Source organism: Clinocottus analis, unplaced genomic scaffold (assembly GCF_023055335.1).
Source record: "Clinocottus analis isolate CAN_PGR_092001 unplaced genomic scaffold, fCliAna1.0.p SCAF_10, whole genome shotgun sequence".
NCBI classification, from domain to species: Eukaryota; Metazoa; Chordata; class Actinopteri; order Perciformes; family Cottidae; genus Clinocottus; species Clinocottus analis.
The window spans coordinates 11,831,667-11,853,760 of NW_027175821.1; the positions used below are offsets into that span (position 1 = coordinate 11,831,667).

At 39.8% G+C, this 22,094-nt stretch overlaps 4 protein-coding genes across 4 annotated transcripts; all 4 read left to right on the forward strand.

The window, feature by feature from the left end:
* Positions 1-4,071: 4,071 nt before the first annotated feature.
* si:ch1073-303k11.2 (LRRN4 C-terminal-like protein) lies at positions 4,072-6,299 on the forward strand. Its single transcript, XM_068590841.1, has 2 exons — positions 4,072-4,180; positions 4,962-6,299. Exon 2 carries the CDS (start codon positions 4,964-4,966, stop codon positions 5,750-5,752), a length of 789 nt encoding a protein of 262 aa, XP_068446942.1. The 5' UTR covers positions 4,072-4,180; positions 4,962-4,963; the 3' UTR covers positions 5,753-6,299.
* An 892-nt stretch (positions 6,300-7,191) lies between these two features.
* Positions 7,192-8,452, forward strand: tstd1 (thiosulfate sulfurtransferase like domain containing 1). Its single transcript, XM_068594315.1, has 4 exons — positions 7,192-7,248; positions 7,665-7,793; positions 7,991-8,153; positions 8,260-8,452. Exons 1-4 carry the CDS (start codon positions 7,236-7,238, stop codon positions 8,312-8,314), a joined length of 360 nt encoding a protein of 119 aa, XP_068450416.1. The 5' UTR covers positions 7,192-7,235; the 3' UTR covers positions 8,315-8,452.
* Positions 8,453-8,854: 402 nt separating this feature from the next.
* Positions 8,855-14,896, forward strand: top6bl (TOP6B like initiator of meiotic double strand breaks). The gene is made up of 14 exons (XM_068595400.1): positions 8,855-9,050; positions 9,260-9,383; positions 9,905-9,958; positions 10,032-10,153; positions 10,360-10,446; positions 10,537-10,592; positions 10,937-11,008; positions 11,209-11,413; positions 11,880-12,003; positions 13,242-13,394; positions 13,484-13,605; positions 14,031-14,141; positions 14,373-14,471; positions 14,586-14,896. The coding sequence occupies exons 1-14, from the start codon at positions 9,030-9,032 to the stop codon at positions 14,631-14,633; spliced, it is 1,398 nt and encodes a 465-aa protein (XP_068451501.1). The 5' UTR covers positions 8,855-9,029; the 3' UTR covers positions 14,634-14,896.
* A 128-nt stretch (positions 14,897-15,024) lies between these two features.
* On the forward strand, positions 15,025-21,472 carry pola2 (polymerase (DNA directed), alpha 2). The gene is made up of 18 exons (XM_068595399.1): positions 15,025-15,479; positions 15,946-16,070; positions 16,189-16,277; positions 16,388-16,445; positions 16,542-16,651; positions 17,042-17,241; positions 17,440-17,528; positions 17,880-18,032; positions 18,390-18,452; positions 18,610-18,661; positions 18,820-18,938; positions 19,054-19,092; positions 19,311-19,384; positions 19,494-19,602; positions 19,886-19,992; positions 20,171-20,227; positions 20,315-20,441; positions 20,761-21,472. Exons 1-18 carry the CDS (start codon positions 15,395-15,397, stop codon positions 20,911-20,913), a joined length of 1,809 nt encoding a protein of 602 aa, XP_068451500.1. The 5' UTR covers positions 15,025-15,394; the 3' UTR covers positions 20,914-21,472.
* Positions 21,473-22,094: the final 622 nt, after the last annotated feature.

The following is a 22,094-nucleotide window of genomic DNA, read 5'->3' on the forward strand; positions in this document are numbered from 1 at the left end:
TTTAATTTTTTTTTACCTCTTTTACGTTTCTTTTTTTGTCATTCACTGTAACATTCTGACATGTCACAGTAAGAAAAATAAATAATATCTATAAAGATTTCTTGTAGAATATATGAGATGTGTGCGTTAGACCCCGATGTCGTATATAAGACAACATCGTAAATATGGATAATGATCCAGTCCCATTGTCACAGACTCTCAGCAGGCCAACACGCCCACTTTTTACACACTATGTATATTTTATATTGTGTAATTTATCTAAGGTGTGTCATAAGACAACACAAACACATATCACCATATTAAGTTTCCATAACATCACCACTTAATGCAGTCAAAGTTGTCTTGAGTTGTTTTGTATGACATTAATTAATATATAAAGTGGCATTTTAGCATGTTTTCCTCCCTAACAAAGATTAATATAGATCAACATCCACGGAGCTTCACTTTAGTCTGGTGGATTTAAGCTGAACTCCGCCTTTGGCAGCAGAGTTTCTGTGATTATCAGGCCACTCCTTTACGTTGACATGGTTTTTAATGACCCAAACATGCCGCGGCGGCAGGAATGTGGGACCTCGTCATCAGATGGAGCTGCTACATAATCACATGTCTGCTTCCAATTAGCTCCTTGCATTGCCCACTCTGGCTCCACAGTGTTTTTTAAACCTAAAAATACCCGTCCACACAACAGTCATGTTTGGAGGACTACCCCGGGATTCTTTTTGAATGAAGTAGAGGTCAAAGGGGATATGTCTATAGCCAATAGTAGTACTTCCTGTTTAAATTGGAATACTTCAACTCCTTAGAGAGGTGTGGGTAGGAGATGGAATGAGCATCTGTGAGAGGCCCACACATTTCTGAGTTTGATAAAGTCATACTTTGAGACTTGAAGGCTGACTTGAGTGAGTTAATGTGTAAATAAAGTATACAGTATTTGTTTTAACTTGCTGAAGAGGCAGAGGGGAATTCCTGCCTTAAAAGACTGTCATCTTAATGAGATAAGAAATAAAGGTATTGTTTCCCACAGACACAACAGCACTTTACAGAAATTGTGGAGCCATCTCCAATCAGATGACGGTGACGGGGATACGTGCGGGTTGTCTGATACATGTCCAGCGGCATGCTCTGACATGCTACGGTGGTGAGAGATGGGAAATGCACTGGCGGGCTAGTCATTATCTAGTATGACTCACGCTCAGCGGCTTCTTTTGTTCCTTGACGCCTTGGAGCCACAGTTTGAAAGAAAACTTCAGCATGCTGGCCTGTCACTAGCAACAGGAAAGCACCGTCTCCTCAGTGATGTTGCCTATTTTATAGAAAACTATTGAAATAGTTGAAATGAGTTCAGATGAGCTAAGACGTTCAACAGGGATTGACTCACCTGCCCATGATCATGAGTGTTACTGAATAGTTCCTTTGTTTTTCCCACGGATAAGAAACACGAATATGACAGTAGAGGCAAAGTACAGGAGGCAAAAAAGTCGATCTTAAGAATCCAGATGGTTGGTTGTCCCGGTAAACATTTCACATACTTGTTTTGTTTGCCTCTTTCTTGTCCTTTTCCCTTATTTGAACTAGAGAAGAACTCTTTCATTTTCAGATGTAATCTGACCCATACGCAAGTACAGTATGAGCTCATTCATACAAATAGCATATGAACGTGTCAAACTCTTTCTAACTCACTCATACAATATTAATAGCTGTATTGATCACAGACTAATTCTGTGTCCACCCACTCACACATATAGAGTGTCATTACCACATCCCCACAAATCACTGATGTTATGTGTGTATATGTGTGTTTTTTTTGTTGTTTTTTTACTTTTAGTCAAGTACAGGATTTGATTTTTCAATCATCACACATTATGTGTGAGTGTAACAATTATATTACAAGAAGTTGAATGATGAATGATGAAATGCTGTATAGCTTGGATATGTGAGAAAAGACTGCTCTAAATGAATTGTTTCATTCAGGAGTGGATGTTGAAATGCATCACTTCTCTTCTTATGAGTCACAGAAACTTGTACCATCTAGTTATATGCAGGTTTTGAGACTTATCAGCTCCTGACGTTAAGGACCAGTGGATAGGCGGGGGAGGGAGATGGTTGTCTCATGCAGCCAAGACAACCTGAAACTTCTAGCTGGTTAAACTGATGGTAGTCTTGAGAAGCCCTCCTCTTTGATTCACATCTAAACAATATATCCATATATGCCTTTCTGAATTGTCCTCTCTAGTGTTTTGCATTATAATTTAATAAGTTATAATAAATACAGTCTAACCAATGCATACAGATGTAAAGTTCAACAAGCAACAATATTTGTAAATTCCTGGCAACTAGGATGACCTATGATATGAAGAGAAGTATGATTGGTTAAGCATTTTAGTCTGCTCGAGGAAGTTTCATTCAGCCCTCCTTTTCCTTCTTAGTAGATTACTGGCTGGAGGCAGCCAGCCGGCACAGGAGAACACGGCTGTGTGTGTCGTCCAGACAAGATCATTCAGATATAACGTGCCCTCCAGGTATGACAACAACAACAACCAAGAGGCCAAGAACCGAGCTGACCCCCACAAACTGTGGAGGAGTGGAAATGCGTCTCTCAACTAAAAATTCTCACATGTTCCAAATAATCACACATGGCTATTATCACATAGCTTCAGCCTCTCTCCCAAAACTTCCCTCATAAACAACACATTTCACAATTTACAGAGAACTTCTCCCTTCTTCATTCATGTCCTGCCCATATTGCCTTAAAGCAAGCACAATTATTTCAGCATGTTTGCAAGTTCAAAAGGAGCAACACTGAGTCATCAATATACGTGCTTCATTAAGGTGTGATCAAAAGCTACACGTAAGATACTCTTCAGTTTGATCAAAGTTAAATGGTTTTATGATTTGGGATTATTTTCCATTCAATCTTCATCCCTACACACATTTAAGCATGTACCCCCCAACTGTACACACAATGTACACACATAGGAACATATTTTCTCCCAAATAAGTAAATGTCACTTTGTATAACACCATTTCCTGCTGTGCACTTAAAGTGGCAGTGTATTTAAGACTGCCTTCGGTGTTCATTCATCTCCCAAAGATTTATTGTTTCTGTGCACTCAGTTGTTTTCTTGTGAACATATCAAATAGTTTTTCCTTCATGTGAACCAAGTTGATTTATATGTGTAAATGGACAGTCTCACAACCCTCTTAGCTGTGGTCTGCTTTAAGTTGTTGGTTTTGCTCCCTCAATAATTCCTTATCTAGCATATATATATATATATATATATATATATATATATATATATATATATATATATATATATATATATATATATATTCTCGTAAATCAGCTTAAGTTTAAATGAAACCATTTATTCAAGAAAAAAAGCAGGTTGAGTAAATCTTTTAGGTTTTGAAGTTAAGAAAGAAGAAGTCTCCTGCCGTGGTACTTTTCCCCTCATCGGTGCATGTGGGTACTTTCAATAAGAAAGAACATGCCCCCTTTGCCAGCTCAACCCCTTAAAAGGACGAGAGAGAAGAAAACCTTTATCGTTCCCCTCCAGCTTGTCACAATGGGGGCTACAAGAGGGGGAGGGGGTGTCTATAATAAATACACATGCATGCATTCCTCACCCCGCACTCTCGAAGGCACATAAACACACTGCAGTGACCCAATGTTCTGTTAGTTTCCACAAGAACACCTGCAAACTAAGCAGGAAGTTTAGCTCATAAAGAAGTAATCAAAAACAGGCCACTACACCTACGGATTAACAAACACATACTGCAACAAGCACATGCCTGCCTCCTGCTGCCTGCCAGCAAATCACTATGCAGAGCAGCACACAGGCACATGGTGGCTCTGGACCCCCCTTTCCACTTTCCCAACGCACATTCACACAAAAATACCGAAAAATAAATAAAAGAGCGGCTGGTTCCAAGTTGAGAGAGTAGGGGGAATAACATGAAAAGAGAGAGAGGAGAACAAGAGAGGCAGACCACGAAAGGGTGAAATGGGAGGGAGAGGCACTCATGGGAGAAAATGAGGGGGTGTTGAGGAGGAGGGGAGAGTCTGAGGGAAACAACTTAAGACAGTGAGAGCAGAGGACTGTGGTGAGCACACGGTGAGAGCAGACAGAGTGGGAACCAGAGAAAATAAAGACTGGAAACGACCACCACCATCAAACAGGTACACTTTTCTTTACTTTAAAGTCACATTTATCACAATGCTGATTTGTGTGTTCACTGGATGCAAAACACTGGCATGGTTGGATGCTTATTCTTAGAGATTTAGTCATCCGTTATGTTTACCGGCCTTAGCAGACCCTAGTATTAGGGTTATTTCCATATATTATTAATACCTAGAAGGTAAAAAGGTACAAATATAGTCATAGGTTCACACAGAACTAATTTGGCTTGATACCAGTAGAAAATAGAAATGCTCATCGGGTCACGTCAATTGTTGTATTTCTTTCTTCCAGCACACAGCATGTATTTATCTTAAGCTGTTTACAGGATGGAAACTAGAACTACACAAATGTTTGATTAACCACAGATCCTTCTCCAAGCCATCCATTTTGGTAAAATAGCCTCTTAGTCAACAAGCCAAAGTTTACTTACCACTCTCAACAAATCTTTCTTTAAAATTCTCTTATCTTTTGTACTTTTGATCCTTGTTGGATTAATTATTTGTGTCTGGTATTGTAACCAAGTTCTGTATTTGGGTGTCTGTGTTTGGTTGCAGTGACCACATTTCAGTTTCTTTACTCCAACTTATTTACACTTTAAATTCCTTCTCATAACTGGCCTCTCAGTATAATAAAATTTTACAAGGTCAATAAAGAATGAAGGCGTATTTCCTTTCTTAGACTGACTGGTTGAACATAATGTTCATATTGTCAAGGATTTGTTTATATCTTTTCTCCAATGTTTTTGTATTCATTCTCATCATTTGTCACTTTTGTCCACAGAGATGACGTCACTGCGTAAGAACCTGGTTGTGCTTCTCCTTTTTCTGGGTGCCTCGCCTTTCCTCCACTCCCACCTCTCCACCCATGCTGCCTCTACTCCTTCCCCTCCTCGTCATCGTATCATATTCATGACTGACTTCAGCTCAGATGACAACTATGACGATGAATACAGTGACAATGACAACCACAGCTCTCCTCCTGAAGTGCTGCACGCTGTGAAGACTACTGTACTTAACCAAAACCAACAGCTCTGCCAGTACAACCCCTGCTTGGAGAATCAGGAACCCTGCAAACAAATTTCAACAAGGACTGGATGCCTCTGTCCAGGGATCAGCGGAGACAATGAGCCTCCTCTTGCGCCACGCATCCATGTGCTGCAGCCAATCAGTGAAGGAGCTGACAGAGGGAAGATAGAGGTCCAGTGGTGTGCTCCATCTTCTGTTGTGTCTGTGTACAGAGTGTTGATAGAGGGAAGTGAAGCCATGGAGTTTCAGGAAGATTTACGACGAGGTTTGGTCGGATCTTTGGAAGTTGGCACGAAGGTGTGTGTGGAGGCTGTGAATAATGCAGGACATAGCGTACCCTCAGAGTTCTCCTGTACGCGGTACGATCTTCCTGAATTTTCTGACCATAAACTGTTTGTCGGGGTTATAGGAGGAGGAGTTGCCCTCCTTCTACTTCTCATCATAGCAGCTGTGATCCTCTGGAAGCATCAAATGCGTAAAAAGGCAAAGAGGGACTCTGCTGATGGACTAGGGAACCCTTCTTACAGCACAGAGGGGACTCTGTGATCAAGACCTGTTCAGCACAGACAATTCCTCCCAGTCACACTGAACAGGCCCCTGGAGACAGGGGGCACAGCAACGGTGACATTTTGAACAAAAGGCAAACATCTCAACATCTAAAGGGTGTCGTTATGATTGATTATAGAATCAGAATCAGAACCATTTACTGCCATGTAAGTTTTCACATACAATGAATTTATCCTGTGGGAGGTACTTAACATTAAACAAGAAACAGAGTGCAAGAAATGGGAGGATAAAATATACAATTAAATCTACTATAGAATATGAAATTAACATAAAGTGCGCAGACAAAACAGATAACAGTCATTAGGAAATTGTTCATACTGATCTTCGAAGGAATATATAAACATATTGGGGAAAAGAGGAATTGTGATAATCGAATAACACTAACAATTGGTATGTCTGTTACATTGTGGTTTTAACTACAGGTTTATTTGCTGGCGAATTAAGCTATGTATGTTATGTAAGTATATAGTTACTGACTTTTATAAGAAACTGAAACTTATTTTAATAAAAAAACAATGTGTCAAAAGTCTTGGTTGATTTTTTTGTTTTATGTGTTGTGACATACAGCCAAGTGACATTTAATTAATAGTTAAAAAAAAAAAAAAAAGCATCTGTCTGTGTAAAGGTATAAAACAGCTGTGCATTAGTCGGTCCAACCTACCACATCCTATGTATACATTGATTTGGGTCGAAATCTGGTGATTTTAACAGATGCTTTTAACACTTTTCAGAACATTAATTTACCCCTTTTATGCAGCATTGAAGCATCTACATTTGTCATTAATCGTTTTGTTTGACCTCTGGCATATATTTGTAATCAATGGCACAAAGTATCCACCTTTAAGAAAGATAATTTTACTTTTATTCCTTTTATGTTCTTCTCCACTACATTTCAGAGGGAAATTTTGCTTTTCACTCCACTACATTTATTTCAGAGCTTGAGTTATTTTTTTCTTTGCAGATTAAGATTTGTCATATTCGCCTTTTTATAGAATAAAAACTTGTCAGTCTGATATAAAATGATCTCTATCTTACATTAACGTCACAAATGGATGAATCTTTAATAATAGTTCAATGGCATGCTGTATAGAGTATATTCTCCTATATTATAAAATTCTGAAATGAGCCATTTTGCAGAATGAGTACTTTGAGTATTTATACTTTAAGTACTTTTCGCTGATCATTTTAGTTGCATTTTGCAGGACATTTATCCGACAAAATACTTTTATATTGTACTAACCTTACTTTCATAAGATCTGAGTTTTTTAATAACTTAAACTTGGGAACTTTTATTTCGAAAGTTTTGTAAAAGCGCCATTAGTAGGAAGTTGATTTTATTGGCTAATGACTGGAGAAGGTCCCGCCTTTCTTCGACGTTTAAGCCAATGACTGCTCACTAACAATACGCGGAAGAGATGTATCTCATGTTAACAGCGTTTGGAATGCATTACCAATAAGCAGAATGGCGAGCTCAGGTGAGTCTCATTGAACTGAACTCCTTAAGAGTGAGACAGAAATAATTTTACTGAGTGCAGAAATAAATGTAAACTTTCCTCATGTTTACTTGTTTAGCTAGTGAATAAGTAACTAATAGATTACAACAATCCGCGGTAAAGTGACGTTAATAACGTTAAGTGTTGATGTGGAGGGATATATGGTCTCGTGGTTGCATTAGGTATAGTGCACCTGCATACACGGGTACGAGAGTGGAAAGTTCCACACAGTGAAGCATGTTCATTTAAAAAAATGTGTAATAAATTATTGTATCAGACTGTTTTCTCACTTGTCGCCTAACCTGAATTTAAAATATGTTAGTGGTACACTTTTATGGGAGGTGCCAACAAAGGCTCATCTTACAAAGCCTTTAATGTGTTTACTCTCTCATTGCCAGTCACCAAGGAAATCTCCTATGAGGATCTGAAAGCACTCCTGGGAAAGAGCGAGAATCTCTTTCTGGTGGATGTTCGCTCTAAAGAAGAAGTGGATAAAGGACGCATTCCAGGATCTGTTCACATCCCAGGTGAGATCATATGAATAAGACGCAGGGGAAACAAATAGCAAAGTTTAAATATATACAATAGCGCTCTCCCATAATATCAGTGAATTTATTTTGACTTCATTTGTACCACCTATCATAAACCTTCAGGCCAGAGTTCTCCTGGATGTGTGCCATCTTCTATTTCATCTAAAAATATTTGTCTGCCACTTTTCACTTAGTTGATACCGTGGAGGCTGCTTTTGCAATGGCGCCAGAACAATTCAAGGCCAAGTACGGAGCAAATAAGCCATTGTTGGATGCGCCAGAGCTGGTGTTTCACTGCATGATGGGCTTGCGAGGGAAAACTGCCACAACCAAGGCCTACGAACTTGGATATGTAAAGTAAATAAGTTATTGGTTGCTATAGTTCACACACAAACATCACACAGCCTGTCTTGCTTTTACGCCTCCTGAACACTTATTTTTACTTCTGTGTCTTCTGTTTCAGTGCACGCAATTATACTGGAGGATACAAAGAGTGGTCTGCAAAGGATATGAAGTGATTTGTGTTGGAGGAAAGTTTCATAAAATAGTGACTTTAAAACCCAACAAATTCTTCCTATATGCTGTTTTTTTTATACTTAATTGTATTAAGATATATGAATAGTTATACATGTAATAAATAAAGTTATATTCTCAGATTAACGTGTATTTGTGGGTATCATTTCAGATAGCAAAAACAGGAGAGAAAATACACTGCCTACTAAAAATTTGTGTACAAAAAGACGTAGACAGAAGTCAACTCAAACTCAAAAAAGAAAACTTTGTTACTGGGCCCCCAGTAAAAACCATGTCCTCCAAAAAAATCCTGTAATGAAAATATATTTAAAATTATGAAAATACACAGCAGTAACTAATGTGCAATTTGTTTTATTCCTTTGCACTATAATTGATTTTTTTTTTATGGGCATATTTTCTGTTTTGCCGTGGTTTTTGTTGTTGTTTTTACATTTTTTGGACCTCAGTATTTCTAAATTCCTGACTACTTTGAAGGTGTCATTTCCCCAAATGTGTTGTTGATTCAACAGACGACCTCTCTGGTATTATGAGGGAGTTCACAAAGTTCACACACTTGCGAGCTGTGATATTATGTGTAGAAAAGATTTAAAGTTAGTATATTGTAGGAGGGGGCGTTACCCTGGGACTGCACGGGAACAGGCACGTGCGCAAACTAAAAGTCGATTGAGCGCGCGCGCATCGTAGTTCAATTTGCTGAAAATGCTCAGGGAAATTAAGCAGGTAAGGTAAAGGTTTGAATAACTGCTATTCCAGCTAGAAACATATCTTATGTACGTGTAAAAAACAGTGTCTAATTGACAGTTAATTTGCTTGTAAGTATTTATAAACGTATCTCATGTTTGAAGCTAGCTTAATATCATATATAGCTAACGTTAGCTGTAGCTTTCACTAGCTAACGTTAGGTGTTTGGTGCTTAATTACCACTTCAGGTGTTGCGATTGGTCATGCTTTTGGGAAAACGGAACCAGCAGCATTGTTTAAAGACTGCAGGAGGGCTTTTGGTACTTCTGTGGACGGAAACGGGAGCTTCTGTTCAAACTATAAACTGCACGGGTAAGTTTAAAAATCACACCATATTCTCATAATCTGAGCTACTCTATCAGGAAGAACGACCAGTGCAATTTAAAAAAAAAAGAAGCTCTCAAGTCATCCAAATATGTGCTTGAACATCTGTTTATTCTGACAGAAAAAAAGCTATATGGCTTCAAATTAAGTGTTCCAGTAGCAGTGTAATATATTTGAGATAGTTACAATCAAAAATGGCAATGCTAACGTTAGTCACCATGAAATACATTAACATTTCAGACAAAACACACCAGTACATCACGCACATCAAATCTGATTGTGGAATCCACCCAAAACAAAAAGAGATCACCACAATACAAATATGCGATTCATTTGTTGACATAAGCAGGGATGCATTTATACTAATTTCAGTCTGCATGTGATTGCTGAAAAGAAAACCTTGATATGGATGAATGAAGGAATGTGATTGGTCCCCGCAGCTGTTAAGCTTTCTCGGACATAAAGCCTATACAGCAAGTGTTATAACATTGTTCACGTTTGTGGTGCAGTTGCAGCTGCTGGTTCCTGGTGCACAGGAATTGAAATGAAAGTTCTCCAACCTGGTACGTGCACACATGTACCTAATGTAATCACACACCTCCAGCTTCTGTACATCACCTCCATTTACCACATCAGTCCTCACAGATTTGAAGGAGAGCATGTTGGCCTGTACGCGGTCGTGTTCTCGGCCAGATCCTGAAGAACTGTGTGCCTTCACTGACATGCATGGTTCTCTCAAATTGCTCCTGTCTTTTCAGGTACACGCTAATATTACTGAGAGCCTTAGCAATTTTCTTCATCTAACTAAGTTACTTATTACTTTTTGGATCAAACTTATCCAAATGTCAATAATTTATGCTACACTTTCAATTTCATATATTTTCTTTAAATGTGATTATTGATACATGATCCTGGTAAGCCTGTGATTGAATATCATCTCTGTCTATTTCTCTGCACTGTACAGATGAAAGAAGATGCAACGCTTTTTGTTCCAGAGTGCGGCGCTCGTATAGAGGCGTTCCTGCACTCATTCAGTTTGGTTAATGCAAGGGTAGGATAGGTTTCCACAAAATGTATCCACCATGTGTTTTTTTTTTTTTTTAATTGGCTGCAATTATTTTACTGCCCTTCTTTTTTACAGATCAAAATCCACTTTAAATTCAAATTCAGTCAGCAGAGCTTCCAGCGAGACTTTAGGTATGAATGACAACTATGCAGGCAAAGCCTAAGCTTTCTTTTTTATTGATTTTATTGTTTTTCCTTAAAGTTAGATGGCTACATGCTACATGCTTTAATGCTACATGCTTTAACTTAAAACAGCGTGATAAATTCTGCAAGGATTCATTTAGTCACGATGTATTACACATAATTCATTTACTTTGTCTAATAAAGTATTTATTACATTAAGTTATTTTTATCAAGTTGCTAAGGTTTGGGCTTTTAGGAGTATAATAAAAAAAACAATAAGGCTGAGTATCTTGTTAAACGCTCGGACAGTTTTTTTTAAGTGCTTATTATTGTGTGTAAATATATTCTTGCAGAGTGAAGATTGAGAGAAAAGTTGCTTGTGCAAACCGACCATCCCTGATCTTGGATGTCACATGTAAAACACAGTCAGTGTTCAAGCATTATTTCACGTGTAGTTGTCTCGTAGATCCATTCTGTCCTAATTTCAATAGAGAAGTAGTAGAACTCAGTAGTTACGGATGTGTAAGCAAAATAACTTTGTTTTCATCTATTAATTCAATAAAAACAAATATACATGTCTACTGTTATTTATAGAAAGTGACTTTCTCTCTCTTTGGGTTTAAAGGCCTCCAGAGTGCGTTAAGAGAGGATGCTGGTGTCATGGAGGACACCCTGTCCTTGGAGACAAGTTGCCACTCAGTATCCCACCTGAAGCCATGAACCATGGCCTGTTTGGAGAACTCAGCGTTCATCCTGTCACCCTCCTGAGCCCTTGTGTGCTTCAGTACCCCAATCTGGCAACACAACTCACTGACATACAAATATCCTTTGCCGATTGTTTGGCCTCAGGATTGCGTCCCTGTTCATTTCAGATGACGTGGTTCAGCTGTCTTCATCAGACTATAACTTCCAGTGCACACTGGGACAGTTTGGGACGTGTAAACCGGGATGAGGGTTAACTCCCTCATTGCTCTCTTCAAAGTGAGTCACTTCTCCAAACAAATCATCCTGGAGTCCTGTTTATGTGTGAGGGTTTAAGTTTATGCTCGGATAGTTTGCGAGTTTATGCTCAAGAGCCAGCATATTTTCTTACATCAGCACAGCGGGCCAATCACGGCATAAAGTGATTGGCCAAACAAAATGGTCAGATAGAGTCCCGCTTCCCTTGGCCGAGCTACGTTCCAACAACTTACACCAAAGTAAGGAGCTTAAGGTAATGACCAAAACATTGAACTCTGACTGAGATGTTTCGGGCATCTGATTTGGATGAGTCTTCCTTGACGTCACATGAGTCAGGTTTTGGTATGCGGCCCAAGTAATGTTCCTGTCACAGGCCCCTCCGGCGTCCTCCGGAACCTCCCTGCTCATCTGGACTGTCAGGAACTAGGCCTTCATGGCCTTCACTGCTCGTCCTTCAAAGGTAGACAACAACCACTGATGGGAACCACACATGGCCGGTTTACATTTCATGTAATTTGCAAGAGGAACTAGGAACAGTGTGTCTCAATGGCTTGATGAAAACTAATTTCAACCACCTGTGTGTATTTGTTAGCAAATGAGCACACAGCCTTGGCCTAAAGCTGCCTATAAAAACTTTATTGGATCAGAAAAGACCCATGATTTAAATCATGTGAATCCAGACAGAATAATGGACGTAGGAAAAAGAATACCCATACCACGTAGTAATAAAACCGTTAAAAGGACAGTACTTAGAGAGAAAGGGCTCCAACACTGTCTGCTAATCTGGGCTCTCATAGCGAAATGAATGTTACCTTTTATCAACATGTCCCCTGGGACTTATGACCACATGCAACCAATCTTTGCACGTTTACTGCGAACAGTAAGTTCTGATGCAAGAAGTAGTTCTGCAGTCGTGTCACAAAAACCTCACAGCAGAGATCTAGTGTTTGGAATGTGTTTTGAGATTTCCGTCCTATCTTAAACTGGACATCAGTATTTACATTTGTCACATTTAACTTTGACCATGATGTTTTTGTTAACTTAGCTAAGTGGGTTTAGTGACTAATGTTGATGTCTAAAACATTGCATTTTTTGCAAAATACATTTTGTTTGATGAACGTGGTTGAGACACTTTCTGTAGAACAAAGCTTAATCATCACTGAATAATCTTTGTATCACATCTACAATTCGACTGATTTCTCAGAAACTGCCTTTGCATCAGTGTTTCTTTTGCTTTCACATTTACACTATGAATCACACGCAAAAAAATACAGGTCTACATACCAAGATACAAACTGGTCTATCTTTGGCTGCCAGAGTGAAGATCCAGTTTTACAAATATTACATCAGTGAACTTTGATTTACTCTGGCTTGAAAGAGGATCCATTTTGAAGTCAGAATTGTTACTTTACACCAAAGAAAATATTTCTGGAAACATCTGTTGACTCAATCAACATAAAATTAGAGTTGTAAAACCAAATGTTGAAACAATTATTTATCCATCCAAAAGGTGCGTCTTCCATTGCCCCAATGTTAAACATGTTGTGATCGTTAACCCTATGTTGAACCAGTGTGCCGTCAACCAGTGTATACTTGCAATGTTATCTGTTTAAAGTCGATATCGTCACAAATAATCATGTTTTCCTTTAACTTCCTTTTAATTTTATACTTACATTTGAACATTCTATGTGGATCTAGTGCACAGGAGTGGCACTGTGTACACAGTAGAGCAGGAGCAGAGTGAGGATTCAGAGCAAGCTTCAAGTCTTCCCCTCATGCAGCAGAGTCTCCTGCTTTACCTCTTCCTGCAGCACAGTGACCCCTTCACCTACCAGCTCTCTGATATGTTGGGTGAGAGACAGCTGCACGTGTAATCCCAGAATGCTGCATTAAAGTTGGTCTTCCTTACTTCTTTTTCTGTGGCTGTGCTCCTCCTGCAGCCACAGAGGTGCTGATAGAGCACCACCTGGAGGCTATTCTGAACCACAACAAGCAGGCAGTCGCAGCAGCCCTGCACGCTGAGCTGAAGAATTCACTGAAATCCCAAAAGCACAGAAAAAAGGCAAGTCTGGTATACACTGTCACTACCAGAGAGGAAATTATTAATTTGAATTGTATATGATAGTGTGTATTACCTCAACAAGGAATTGACTAATCGATCCAGGAAAAAAAAACATTTTGATAATCAGTTTATTGTTAAAAGATGCCACACAGTTGTAGTTTTCAGCTTCTCAAATCTTAAAAGTTGCTGCTTTTCTGTTTTTCACGGAAAATTGTCATACCTTTGGCTTTTGACCTGTTTTTGGGCAACATATTTAAATTTGAAGACGTCACCTTTGAGCTTTGAACATTATAATAAATATTTTATTAATTATTTTCTGACACTTTAAAGATCAAACTGAATCAAATTAATTGGACAAATAATTAAATGGTTAATTAAAATGAGTAATTGATTTGGGCCCTAATAGTACATGTTTGGGTGTTCAGGTCCAAGAAACGATGCATTCAGCTGCTGAGGTGATTCTCAGTTCAGCCATCAGTATTGTGAGCTGCAGCAGCAACATGGACTTCAGAAACGCTTGTCTGAACAGCATGAAGGTTTGACTTTTTTATTTTTATTCATGTTCATTCATTTATAGTTCATTCTAAAATCAAAGTTATTCACTTCGACAGCTCATATTTTAGAAAGTTAGTCACCGGTAAATATGTTATTAAATAATGTACTACCCTGTTAATACACTTGTTACTTACAGGGATGTGCATGTACATGTGTGGATAATGTGACAGAAGTCAGACGTGCATCCACAATGTACACGTATGTGTTTTCAGGTGCGGGACACTTACGAACTGTCAGCGTCCCTCTGTGACTCACTGACGAGGGTGACATCATGGAAATTCACTCCCAGGGGCAGGTGCTACTCAGCTCAGGTGAGTGGGATGTTTGTTTTTCACTGATAGCAACCAATTACTATAGCAACACTTCAGTGGTTTCAGACATGTGATTTTAATCTACAATCTGACGATATTTTTTTACTTTTACAGATTGAAGACCATCCTGACGGTGATGAGCTCACCAGAACAGAAATCTGAGCATGTCTACATGGAAGCAGTTTTCACTAAAATTTATATTTTTGGCAAGTGTGCTAGTAGTGAACGTTGTAAATGTGGTGGTGATTAAAATAGCCATTTAACATGTAATTATAAACAGATTGCTTTAACTTTGTTTGTTCTTTTTAAACACAGTTCTAAAATGGAGAAAGTTTTACATTTAACTGAATTTCTGATTTGCCCCTGAGATGCTTTTTTAATATGATTATGTACCCTTAATTAAACATGTGGTACAATAACGTGAACATCTGTCTAATACGTGGTTGAGCATGTACATTTATGGGACTGGAAGGAAGTTTAGTACAAGATACTGTTTCTGTGTGTAAAACAAGTTAAGCCTGGATAACCAGACCAGTTAAACATTAAACTATTTCGACAAGCCCGAGGGCTCACACTAAACATTGTAACCACTAGACGGCGTTAGAGGCTTTTATTTTTGTGACGAAGCTGACTTCCGCTTAGTATTGTTATTGAAAGTGACGCACTTCCGGCCGCCAACACCAGCAGCACTTTTTTTCGCGGCAAAATGAAATGAGCCTCTTATGATTTATTCCGCCAGCTAACGTGTAACGTCGGGGGATTGTTGGAGAGAGTATTTAGAGATTACACCGTTTAGAGGATGAGCTCTTCGGCACTGCTATGAATTCATCGTAAACAAGCAACGTTTCAAAATAAAGCTTAATCGTCTGACGTTTTACCCTCCACTATAACTATACAATCTGTCAAGGATACAGCTCAAAACAATGGCACTCGTGACCGGAGAAAGCCTCAAAGCAGAGCTGGGAGTCTTCGACGTACCCTGCCAAGATGACTCCGTCCTCGACAAGAGTAAGAAGTGAATAAATGCTCACTTTGTCCCTTTGGAGGACAATTTGTTTAGCAAATTGTAACTTACCCGCGCCAACATGTAGTCAACCGGGTGTAACGTCACGCGATTGCACCCCTACATGTTGTATCACGTCCCCATACTGATAGTCTCTTTCCAATGTGTTTTAATAAAGTCACTTGTGCTAATTATTCATGCCTTGCTCATTGGTTTCTCTCAAAGCCTAAAATCAATATTTATTGGGATTGTAGGTGGATAATCCTGCCACATTGGTGATGAATTATTAAATTAATCAAAGTGATAAATGCATTAATACAATTATTTAATGTGCATCATCTTTGTGCTGTATAGAGGTATCTAACTCATTACTGTAATTTGGATGTGTTAATGTCAGAGTGATAATGAACAATGCTTTCTTACTTTCTCTCCTTTCTTCCTTTCCTTCCCTCATACCTCCTCCTGCCTCAGTGGTGGAGCAATGTATCTGTAACAGGATTCAGGCAAAAGAGATCGTGCAAGAGTGGGTGGCCTTCAGCACAACAAAAGATGGACTAAAACTTACCACTGACACCCTGGACCAATTTGAGCATGAGGTACCGCCATTACTGATAGCATTGCTTTGAACTTGAATGTCAACACACCACCAGACTTTCTTTTTCATTGAGTGAGTGAATTCATGATTAAAAACTCATGAGTGAATTTTCTTTAAAGGTGTTAAAAAAGAAGAATAAATCCAAAAAAAGCTTCAGAAAAGAAGAAACTCATAACAGGACCAGAGACATCCACTCGTTACAAGACTTGTATCCTTCACAGTGAACTCTTCTCCAGCAGCTTCTCCTTCTCTTCTTATCTGTTGTCATGGGTGGACAGTATTGCGATTGTGTCACAGTCCTTCACATCATTCGTTCAGAATTAAAGCTGAGGAAGAGGAGGAGTATCTACTGGACGCATACTCTACTCCTGCTAAGGTAAGCTGTCACTTTTGACTCCAGACTTTCTCTTGAGACATTTTTTAAGCTTAGCGAAGTCGTTGTAACTCACCTGTTGACTGTCTTTACGTGTAGGGTTCACAGAAACGAGCACTGACCACTCCTGAACAACCTCACTCTAAAAGAAGTGCAACCCTGCTGTCCAGCCCGAGCATGCTGCTGTCTCCTGCTCGCTTTTCTCCCAGGTACTGCGCGCCTTCACAGACCGGCTCAATCCACACAAACACACTACGCCTCCTAGTTTTGATGTTTGTCCACTGTTCACAAACACTGTACTTCAGACTCTTTAAGGCAACCTCTGTGTGTAAAGTGGTATGCGTTCTCAAGTGTAGTTTTCTTTATTCATTGCAAAGTCTACTTTACCTCCGGCAGCCTGCATCCCATGTCAAGGTGCTTTTTCATACGTTAGCGGACACGATTACCTAACTTTGCAGATCTTCAGACCGCTATGGAAACACAGACAACAATAGTCTGAAGGAAACTTGTAGTTCCTCGGGTTCCCAGGCACTAAAATTACGAGCGACTTCTTGGTGGAAACGCAGCGAAGGTTGACTCTTTCCTTCTCTCTTTGTAAGCACAACACCCTCGCAGAAGTACAGCCAGCGAGGAGGCAAAGGGGAGGTGGTGGTCTCATTCGGGGTCGTGCAGGGCCCCCGCTGGGCTGGAAGAAAGAATCAGGGTGCCGGCGTCCAGCTGCAGCTCCTGGAAGGACCCGAAGACTCGCTCGGCTGCAGCTACAAGTACATGTTCCAGAGGCTGCGCGATGTTCGAAATGGTGAGAGACAAAACCGTACTAAAATGCATAAAAGTACTTTGTATCAAGGGTCCTTTAAGTTGTATTCTTGAACAAGCTGTCTCATGGCGTAACCCTGACATTCATACATTTGTACTGTACACCCTGGTCAGAAAACTTGAGGCAGTTAACATGGTTACAGCTGGTTGGAAGTAAAAGACGTTTGCGTCTATGTTCAAGTGTTGACGGAGAAGATAGAGGAGCTTGGCGTCGGCCTCAGGACTCACTTCAACATCGAAGAGTTTGCCCCCGTCTCGCTGCCGGCTCAGGTACAGAGGTGTTACTATTACACAGATATCGTATAGCTATCATCTGATATTTTACTCTTAAAGATTTATTCCTAGCTGCTGTTTTACTTGTTTAAAAACGTGAGAGCTTGTTTGTGCTGAGCTTTGTACATTTGATTTAGCCATTGAAATATTTGAACTTAGATGCAGGAAAATGTTATTCACATGTTCGTCCCCGCAGGCTTAACCTGTCTCGTTATTTCTAGGAAAGCTTCATCGTGTGCTCCACAGTTATTGCTTTAGCGCTTCAAAACTAGATACAATTTATTCAATGTATTCGTATAATTGAGTATTTCCTTACAGCTCCGTTTATGGTGTTTTATATCTCTCTAGGACAGTATAACAGTGCTGGGTCAGGTTTGCTGCGACAGTAATGGCAAACTGAACGCACACTCGGTTCTGTTGGAGGCGGGGCCAGAGCAAGGCGGTCAGCAAGTACCTGTTGACCTATCGGAGCTTAAGGAGTACTCCCTGTTTCCTGGTCAGGTGAGCAGAAGGAAACTTCTTGTTGTTGCAGATTAAGCTGAAGATGGGTCTGCTTTAAATATCTTTCTAATTGTCTTATTTGTGTCGACATTCTGCAGCCTTGTATTCTGCCATTCTAAGTCATTAGAGTAGAGGGCATTGTGAAGGCAGTATTGAGCGGTGGTCCTTCCTTTTCCTGTGCACTGAGCTGTGTGCGGCAGGTTACACGGCCACCAAGAGTAACAGAGCATGCCAAGGACCTGGGCAGGAGACTCACCCAGCGTCTGACCGAGAACTCTGACAACCGATCTACAATTCCCACATGAGAATAAATAACCAGCTGCCTGCAGTATGTGAAACTCTGTGCTCCTTCCTCAGGTGGTGGCGTTGGAGGGAATGAACACGACAGGGAAAAAACTGATGGCTTCCAAACTCTGCGAGGTCAGCGACAAGTTAACAAGTTTTATTGACTCAAAGAGAGATATTGCTTGAACGTTTACTTGAAATATTGCCTCAAAATCTAAATTAAGTGGTTTGGAGTCTCAACATTTAGACTTGGGACATTCTGTTTATAGTTTTGTCTTATTTATTTTTTTAGGGAGTCCCTCTTCCTTTCTACTCTTCTGAGATGAAAGTGGAGATAGATGAAGGTAAGTAATTTTGATTCATAATATTTGGGACGTTTTCTGTAAACATTGTGATTGAATGTGTATTCCTAAAGCTTTCAACCACAATACAAGAAGTGAGCCGTCTGCTGGTGTCCCTTCATGTAAACTGCATACACATTTGTCGTATCATGCGATTGCAGAGCCGTTGAACGTACTAGTGGCATGTGGACCCTACACTCCCTCTGACAGCCTGACCTTTGACCCTCTGCTGGACCTAATCAATGTCATTGTCAAGGACCATCCTGATGTCTGCCTGCTGGTATAGTTACTTATTTTTTCCTGTTTCAAAATTGTTTCGTTTTCCACAAGCAAATGCATGTCTTAAAAGACACAAAAGGCTAATATCTTTTCTAATTCTCCTTTCACTTCTCCAGCTGGGCCCGTTTGTGGACTCCAAACATGAACAAATTGAGGTACGTTTATCAGTGGAGCAATTGTGCTTTTTCCTATAAACCCACTGCTCCATGATCTAATGTTTTGCATTTTACAACGATCTAACACTTTAAACCTCAAAGTCAATGCATGGCAATGTGAATTACTTTTGTTCAACATATCAATTCATTTTAAAACAAGAAGTTGGTTGATCATGTCTTTATGTGACCGTCTTTATTCCCACCTGTTTGTGGAATAGAAAGCTCAGGTGACCGAGACATTTGAGGACATTTTCTCAGGATGTATTGAAAGCATTGTGGATGGCACCAAAAGGTATGTCTCATACCTATGATTACACTAAAAATACACTGAAAATGCTGCTCTATCAGGAGCTTCAGGAGTTTAAATAACCATAATGACAGTTGCTGTTTTCTTTATCCAGCGTTGGCTGCCGCCTGGTGTTCGTGCCCTCCCAAAGAGACATCCACCATCATTTCATCTACCCACAGCCTCCCTTCACCCTGCCAAAGCTCAGCAAGGACCAGGCCCAGGTCAGACACACAAGCACCTGACTGCAGCATCGTAAACGACATTTAAGGTTTATCATTTGCTGAGGACCAGATGCTACAGGCTTGTGAGCAATCACAGGAACATGTTAATTATAATTAATAGTATAGCCTTCATTTGTGGAGCTGCTGATCTTATATCGGATCAAATAGCGACACCTCTTTCAGGCTCGTCGTTAACAACGCTCAAGCAGAAGAGTCGAGGAAATCCCCAGTTTAATGCACAGACCGATTGGTCTCATATGGTGTTTCTCTTCATACTCTGCAGCGTGTCACCCTGGTCCCGGACCCCTGCACCTTGCTCATTGATGGAGTCACTTTGGGCTTGACGTCCACTGACATCTTGTTCCACATGGGCGCAGAGGAGATCAGCTGGTCAGCAAGATTTCCTGTTTTCACATAATTAGTTAGAAATTAATTTGAGAGTAAAATGTGTTGGTGTTTAGTGAGACTCTTAACTGTTCAAACCTCTCAGCCGCACTTTCTTCTGTATATTTTAATTAAAGGCATTACTACAATGTTGTGTTGAAACTGAAAATGCATTGTGTTCCAGCGGCACTGGTACAGACAGATTTTCACGCATACTGAAACACATGCTGACCCAGAGAAGGTAGAGTCCTAAAAATAAGTTCCCTTCTCTCTATTTTGAGGATGCTCCAACATTAATGACCGCCATGTTTTGTATTTCCACCTCCAGTTACTACCCGCTGTACCCGCCTGTGGAGGAGGTGAACATGGATTATGAGAAGTGTCAGAGCTTCGCTCAAATGCCGCTAACTCCTGACGTCCTCATTATTCCCTCCGAGCTGCGCTACTTTGTAAAGGTACAGAACTCCCGTTTCTTCTGTACAAACATTTGGTCCAGTTATTGATTACGGGCTCAACAGCCATATTACGCATCGTCAATATGACAATAAGTGCGGCTTTGAGTTGAGTTTTATAACGCACACAAAATTGTTTTAGGACGTTAATTTAATTTTGCAATAAGTTCAAGAAACGATTCAAAACAAAGTTTAACCGCATGTTGACGTCAGTAAAGAATTTAGTTTTTACAAAAGTTTAAATTAAACATTTTTAGATGTGCTTTTTCTTTTTTAAATTATTTGACACGTGACGTCTTTTAACATCTCAACTCTTCCTCAGGACGTGGTCGGCTGTGTATGTGTCAATCCTGGACGGCTGACCAAAGGCCAAGTGGGCGGGACCTACAGCAGGTTGCTCATTCAGCGCAGAGCGGCATCGGAAGACGGGAGCCGAGTGAGCCCCTGTTTGGCAGCTCAGGTGGTGAAAATCTGAATCTGAAAAGGAAATTAAGCCTCTGAATGTTTCTTGACTTAATTAGGACCAGTTTGCTCTCCACGCATGCTGATGTAAAATATGTTTAAAAAAACAACAATTCACTGCACCACCAAAACCATTTTCCATTGGTCTATTTTTACATGACAAACATGTCTGTTTGGTGGCGTCATTACTGGGGCACAGTATCAGTCTCTCAGGCACAACAGCAATAACAATCTCTTCTCAATAAATTGTTTTTTGTATAGTTTTTTTTGTAGTATAATTTTTTCTTTCACCTAGATGTGTTAGTGTTGTTTGTCACAGCATTGTATCTCAGAGGAGAAAAGAAACACAATTAAACGATGCAGTTTCATGAAGTGGGGTAATGGAAGGTTAATAATTATACATTTAAGTATTAATCTCTTATCAGACATCAGAAAATGAAACTATCAACATCAAAACGTTACAGACCTTTAACAGCAGTTGTATCTAATATTAAACAGTTTTTTGATGTAACGCTAAATTCTGAGGTAGGTGTTTGTTCTTTGTTCTCAGATTTTGGCAGTTGCGACAAAACATTCAACCATAAAAGTTGTCAAACTCATCAGAGTCACTCGGGTGATCAGACTTTGTCGATTTCTCCGGCTCCACTTGAAAAATCTCCACGTTGTCATAAATTGCTGAAAAAGAAATAACAGATCACTCTCTTTAAAAAAAAAGATCTCCTGCCCGTCTTTTAATCATAACCACTGGCAATACGAAACTGTACCTTTGGGTTGCTCATCTGCTCTCAGATCATTTTCTCTGAAAATATGTAAAAAGAAGAAAACATTTTTTAGACTTATTCCAGGATGTAGTTTTTGCTCAGTAATGCCAAAAAAAGACTCACTCTTTTTTCTCTGATAGTTCTTGAGGTGCAAGTAGATTCTCAACGTCGTCCTCGTCACTGATCTCATTCGAGTCATCGACGGAGGATCCTGTTTTACTCTCTTCCTGTTCCCTTTCCTCCTCCTCGTCTTCACTTGCCTCCTCTGGAATAATGTGCATCTTTTTAGACCTGAAAACAGATTGCACAAAGTTCGGAGGATGTTTGTGTTTAAGATGATGATTGTGTATGTATTCTTCACTTCTCTTACTTGTCCTGTGGTGAGATGATACTGTCGTCCGAGTCTCTTTCCTCCTCGGGTTCTCTTCCTAAG